This window comes from Rhinolophus hipposideros (assembly GCF_964194185.1).
Source record: "Rhinolophus hipposideros genome assembly, chromosome: 9".
NCBI lineage: Eukaryota > Metazoa > Chordata > Mammalia > Chiroptera > Rhinolophidae > Rhinolophus > Rhinolophus hipposideros.
In genome coordinates, this window is record NC_138055.1 from 57,057,701 (window position 1) to 57,064,294 (window position 6,594).

A 6,594-nucleotide genomic window follows, 5' to 3' on the forward strand; every position below is an offset into this window, starting at 1 on the left:
CTGTTCACTGGGGACCATAGCGGACGGGACAACTCCTCATTCCACATCCAGGAAGTCAAACTGGAGGAAGGAGGGCAAACCCGGGGAGGCGGGGCTCGGTGCCACCGGGCAGCGGAGACAGCCGGCGACCCCCGCCCCCCGCCCCGCTCCAGCTCCGGGATCCCAGCGCTGGCTGCGGCGCCTGGATCTCTTTGGGCCAGATGGCGGACCCCCTCTCAGATCCTGCATCCGAGCCCGAGTCGGTGTTCCCACGGGAGGTCGGGCTCTTCGCCGACTCTTACTCGGAGAAGAGCCGGTTCTGTTTCTGTGGGCACGTGCTGAGCATCACGCAAAACTTCGGATCCCGCCTCGGGGTGGCAGCGCGCGTGTGGGAAGCGGTGAGGAGTGGGTGGCTCTCTGCGAGGGTCCGCGGAAGGTCCAAACCCCGGACTCTCCCTCTCCCATATGGAGCCATCTCCACGACAGTCTGTTTTCCTCTTTTTTCTCTTGTAGGCTCTGAGCCTGTGCAACTATTTCGAAAGTCAAAATGTGGATTTCCAAGGCAAGAAAGTGATTGAACTGGGCGCGGGGACGGGCATCGTGGGGATCTTGGCAGCGCTGCAGGGTGCGTGAGCTTTGCGGTGGAGGAACGGGCTTGGTGGGGGTGGAGATGTGGAGAAATTGTCACTTCCTGAATTCTCTGGAGAGGGGAATGGTTTGGGACCAGTCTAGTAGCTTCTTTATAATTTTTTTTTTTTTGCGCTTGCTTTTGTGTGCCAGGCAGCGCTCATTGGCTGTCAAAGCACCCAGGGTGGTTATTTGGGCAGGATATAAAAACTAGGCAAGCCTTAGCAGGAGTTTTTGTTTGTTTGTTTGTTTTTAAACTTTTATTTATTTTAAGTGTGTTTTTCCAGGAGCCCATCAGCTCCAAGTCAAGTAGTTGCTTCAATCTAGTTGTGGAGGGCGTAGCTCACAGTGGCCCATGTGGGGATTGAACCAGCAACCTTGTTAAGAGCACCACGCTCTAACCAACTGAGCTAACTGGCTACTCCAATAAGAGTTTTTTCTACTTTTTTTTTCTCTTTATGATTTCAGGGACAATTCTGTCACTTAAAAGAGCCTTTGCTTTAGACATGGTCTTCTGTGAAAATGCATATTTGGGGAGCACCCTGTAGGGGGAGTAATCTGTGGTATTAAAACCTCATGAGTGCTTTATAACCTTACTATGAATATAGTTTAGATTTTTATGGTTTTGATTGCTTGGGAGAAAGCTTATGAGTTTCTGAGGGTTAGAGTGTGTTTTGTGCGAAGTGGAGTAGAAATTAGGCACTACAGACTTGGGAAAGGAAAAGGTAAGGAAAACTAGGGTTCACTTTTGTCAAGAACCAAAAACTACAAAGGAAAGTTTCCTAATTAATAATCTAATTGGCAGACAAAACCTCACCCTGAAAACACTCATTTAAAAACACAATGTCATCTCCCTAGAAATGCAAATTAACGTGTTTGTTTAGATGGACACAACTAGGTCACATTCAGGGAAGTCTTACCAGAGGCAGGCATTCATCCTTCTATTCATTCCACCAACATGTATTTGGAGTTCCCTATGTGCCAAGAATCATGCTAGGTATTGGAATACAACGAGTTTGACAACTTTCTCCTACCCAAGGAGCTCATGGTCTAGTGGGGAAGATGGGGAACATGTTACAGTACAGAACTCTGGTGAGTTATGGGCAGGGCCAGTGGACTCTCTGTGGCCATGTCTCCCTTGACTCCCTGGAATCCATCAAGGAGAAGCTCTGTCAGAAGAGGAGGAGGTGAACATTATGAACACAGCAGGCTCAAAAAGAACCGAGGGCGGTCAACAGCAGTTTTCCATGAAGGACGGGTGGAGGAGAGGTGGGCAGTTATGCTAAAATGGGAGAAAGGCATGTAACATGGATGAAACACCTATTTTCACTTGCTCCTAGACTGGCTTCTCTTCCTTTGCCCCCATTCAGCTGCCAAGGCAGAAATCTGTGTCATCTCATCCCTTGCCCTTTCCCCTTACATCCTAAACACATGATTCCTGCCTTCTTACCCTTCAAACCTCCAAATGCCTCCTCCCCTATCTTTACCCTCAGCTGATGGCTTTGTTTCCTATCTCTTCTGATAGCTTCTATTTTCTCATAGAAAATATCCACATGGTCTTATCACAACATCTACTCACCTAACTGTGTCTGGGTCTGTATTCACTGCCTTTTTTGCTGTTACCATGGATGAATGCGCTGTGCTCCTAGCTAAGGTCAAGCCCTCCACTTGTCACGAGACACCAAACCTTCTCATCTACTCAAAGACAGTTCCAGTAAACACCTCCCCTCCCCCAACTCTCCTGCATTACCAGTTTTTCCTTCTCTCTGGATCATTCTCTCTCTCTCTCTCTCTCTCTCTCTCTCTCTCTCTCTCTCTCTCTCTTTCTTTCTCTCTCTGTATAATGCATATAAGTATACTGTAATTTCTCCTCTCAGAAAAAACTCTTGATCCTACATATCCCTCCAGATACTACCCTGTTTCTCTCCTCTACACCAAAACTCAAGAGTTAATACTCACTGTCTGGATTTCCTCGCTTCCTATCTTTTCCTCAGTCTATTCCAATCAGACTCCCCCCACCCACCCAACACACACCATGCCCCCTCCACTCCATTGTTCTAGTCGAGGCTGCGCTTCATTCCAAACTCCATGTTGTTAAATACAAGTTTCAATTATGAGCCCATCTTACCTGATTTTGCAGCATTTGACACTCCCTCCTCTTTAAAACACTTCCTTTGGTTCCCAGGGCTTGGCACCTCTGGTTTCTGCCTGCCTCAAGGGCACTCTTTTGCATTCTCCTTTGTTGGTTTCTTTTTGTCTTCACAATGGAAACTTGGAATGCTCCAGGGTTCAGGAGCAGTGCTGTGAGCCCTTCCTTTTTCTGTCTACACTCTCTCCCAAGCAATCCCATCGCCTCATGGATTTCAATGCCCTTTCTATGCTGATCGCATTCTAACCAATTGAGCCATCCAGCCGCCCCTCCGGAAGCTCTCTGGAAGCTCAGCGGCAGCTCCTTGTCTTCAATCTAGTTCTGGAATGCACAGCTCTCTGGTCCATGCGGGAATCGAACCGGCAACCCTGTTCAGAGCTCACACTCTAACCAACTGAGCCATCTGGCTGTGCCCAGAGTAATATTTTAAAAGCATAAGTTAATCTATGTCTTCCATTTAAAATTCTCCAATAGCTTCCTATCTCACTCAGACTAAAAGCCAAATTTCCCACAGTCTCCTGACAAGGCCCTGATTAGGATTTGGCTCCTACTCTTATCCCCCTCACTTTGCTCCAGTCACTGGCCTTCTTGCTGCTCCTTAGGCCTGCCAGACACAGTCCTACCTCAATGTCTTTGCACTTGCTGGTTCCTCATTGGGTGCGTTTTAGCCTGAGAGATCCATCTGGTTTGTTCCATCACTTCCTTCCATTTTTTTGCTCAAATATATCTGCTCGGTAAGGCTTTCCCTAACCATCCAATTTAAAATTACCTTCCCTGCTTGTCCCCCGAGCAGTTCTTACCCTCCTTCCCTGCTTGCAGCTTCACCAGAGTAATTTATTACTATCTGACATACAGTGTATTTTATGTATTTTGTTTGTTGTCTGTTTCTTGCCACTAGACTATAAGCTCCATGAGCAGAGGGATTCTCATCTGATTGGTTTATTCTCAATACCTGGCATATAGGCATGTAATAAATATTTATGAATGAATTCTTAATACTTCTCGTTTCTATAATGGCCATCATGATGATGATTAAAGAGTTTTGCAGTACTTAGTGTGTCTCTACCTCTAGAATAAAACTCAAGGAAGGCTGAGGTTTTGTCTTGCTCACCACTGTATCCCCAGAACTTAGTAGGTGCTCGGTACATATACTTTCTGAGATGCTAATCTGATCATCTTGACCTCCTACTTCTACCTTTAAAACCTATTGGCTTCAGAATCAAGCCTGAATCTCCTTAGCATGTCATAACCATTTTTCTCTTTACTCTAATGTCTTGACACTTTTTTCCTCCCTTCTACATTCTCTAAGATCTAGCCTTCCTTGAATATACTGTGCTCTCTCACCTCCAGGCCTTCGTACTCTCTGTTCTCTGCTTGGAAAACTCCCCGGACTAACTCCTACTTGTCCTTTAAAGCTCACTGAGGTCATGTCTTCTGGGAAGTTTTCCAGACCCCCGAAGGCTGATCTGTGTCAGTAGGGGGTGGGTACATAGCCCATCTCTAGCTTAGTGCTGCCAGGCTTCTGCTGACATACTCGTATGATTGCTGTGTTTGGGGCAGAGAGGTTGAAGATTAGCTTAGAGAGAATGTTGATGTTGTAGAATGTAGAGTAATGAGAATGGCGGTGGGTAAGATGGAGGTTAGGGCAACTAAAAGCCAAAGTATGGACTTCGGGTTGTCAAGACATTTTCCTCTAGGTCCAGAGATCTCTGGACCTTCTGGGCAGGAGCCAAAACCCCTTGGTTGGTCCCTCTGACTTGATTTCTCCTCCCTTTTTCTCAGGGGGGGATGTTACCATCACTGACCTACCCCTGGCCCTAGAACAGATCCAGCGCAATGTCCAGGCCAATGTGCCAGCTGGAGGCCGGGCCCAGGTCCGCGCCTTGTCTTGGGGGATTAACCAACATGTCTTTCCTGGAGACTATGACCTGGTGCTGGGGGCTGATATCGTGTATCTGGAGCCCACTTTCCCACTGCTGCTGGGGACCCTCCAACACCTGTGCGGGACCCATGGCACCATCTATCTGGCCTCCAAGATGAGAGAGGAGCATGGGACAGAGAGCTTCTTTCAGCAACTCCTGCCCCAGCATTTCCAACTGGAGCTGGCCCAGCGGGATGAGGATGAGAATGTCAACATCTATAGGGCCAGACACAGGGAACCAAGAACTGCTTGATGTCACCTTCTGCTCCTTTGAACTCCTTGTACTAATGAAGGAACTGCCATGTCTCCAGAAACATAAGGCCAGAAACATAAGGACCAAAAAGGATGGATTTCCCTTGCCTTTCTGTTTCCTCCTTCCCTCTTAGTTCCCCCAGATACTCTTGGGCAGGTGCAAGGAGGTGCCTGCTTGCTAGGAATCCTAGAGCCCTAGCAACACTGGGTTAGAGTGCAAAGGAAGTTCCCAGCTCTTGTTCTCAGCAGAGGAAGATAGGAAGGTATCCAGGGTTTTTAGGGTGAGGGGGAAGTAAATGGGATGTGAGAGCAGGGGCTACAGAGAGACTATCATTGATTACTTCCTCTCCTGCTGTTGTCTTTTTATACAGAATAGATTTGCGGGGGAGGGGAGGATGCAGATTCTACTGGAATTTTTTTAAAAGGAAGAAACCATAAGCATTAAATATCTCTTCTGCATCCAAGGAAATCAGGCTTTTGTTGGGGGGCTGGAAAGGAAGAAGCCTCAGACCTTCTTGCTTCTAGAGTCTGGTGGGCCCATGGCTCTAACTGGGTCAAGTTCTCCCAGGCCTGAAGCTGGGGATAGGCCGCAGAGCTGTCCTCTGGACTGTAACTTCATCCTTTTCGGAGCTGGGGTCCTGATCACTAAGTACTAGGTTCTTCTTCTCTTTAAGTTTCCAAGCCCTGTCAGTCCTTCTTTCCTACTGTGTTTTACCTTCACCTCTTTTCTCTTCCCACTGTGGTACCTCTGGTTGGGGTTCTCCTTACTTAATCTTAATCCTTGGGCCACATATCACCTCCTCTGGACTCCTGGACTTCAACTCTTGTGATCTTCCAAAATCAGCTCTGTGTAGCTTCTGCTGCTGCCTACAGAAGTAAGAGTAAGCTCCTCTGCTTGGTACTCAGTCTACCCTCTACTTCATGTCCTACTGGTTTCCAACATGCATTGCAACCTTGGACCAAATTACATAAGGTCTACTATTTGTTCCCTAAATCCACACCAAGATTCCCTGACTTATTTCTTCTTCCCCTCCTCCTCCTCCTCCTCCTCCTCCTCCTCCTCCTCCTCCTCCTCTTCCACCCACCCCTCCTCCTCCTCCTTTTTTAAATGATTCCCTCCCTAGAAGGGCTATTTCTACCTGTTAAAATCCTCATTACGCTTAGCCTATTTGCTGAAAAAGCTTTTCCTGAGCCTCCTGTTTGGATGTGATTTCTTTCTCCGTTGACGCTCTTTAACTGTTTGTCCATCTTATGGGACTTAACTTGTCTGGTGTGGTCATATGTGTGCTCCCTATTTTTTCCACCATTAGATTACCTTGGAGGGTAGGGCTGTGGTTTACTTACTTATAACTCCCTGAAGCCTAGCACAGTTCCTGGCCCAACGTAGGTGTCCAGCAAATATTCTGTTCATTCAACAAATATTTACTGGGTTTATTGGAGGGATTGCACCCCTACCTCCTTAGGCAACCTCTGGCAAATGTCTGAACCTACCCACCTACCTCACAATTTTGTCTTGAGTCATAAGTGGATAATCAATATGAAATTGCATTTGAAGTAAACAAAAGTGTTACTGCATGTCTTGTACTGTTATTTTGTGACGGCTTTCTCTCATGGTTTCCTGTTTCACCTGTGGGGAGGTAATTCCTTCCTGAAATGTAGTTTCAGT

At 47.1% G+C, this 6,594-nt stretch overlaps 1 protein-coding gene across 1 annotated transcript; it reads left to right on the forward strand.

The window, feature by feature from the left end:
• The first annotated feature begins 68 nt into the window (after positions 1 to 68).
• EEF1AKMT3 (EEF1A lysine methyltransferase 3) lies at positions 69 to 6,503 on the forward strand. Its single transcript, XM_081059710.1, has 3 exons — positions 69 to 377; positions 493 to 604; positions 4,538 to 6,503. The coding sequence occupies exons 1-3, from the start codon at positions 201 to 203 to the stop codon at positions 4,927 to 4,929; spliced, it is 681 nt and encodes a 226-aa protein (XP_080915836.1). The 5' UTR covers positions 69 to 200; the 3' UTR covers positions 4,930 to 6,503.
• Positions 6,504 to 6,594: the final 91 nt, after the last annotated feature.

Excerpts from the sequence above, each read along its gene's own strand:
- EEF1AKMT3 (XM_081059710.1), top strand. The coding sequence starts at position 201 with ATGGCGGACCCCCTCTCAGATCCTGCATCCGAGCCCGAGTCGGTGTTC. Across the intron at positions 378-492 it reads CAGCGCGCGTGTGGGAAGCG|GCTCTGAGCCTGTGCAACTA; the intron begins GTGAGGAGTGGG and ends TTTCTCTTGTAG. Across the intron at positions 605-4,537 it reads GATCTTGGCAGCGCTGCAGG|GGGGGGATGTTACCATCACT; the intron begins GTGCGTGAGCTT and ends CCTTTTTCTCAG.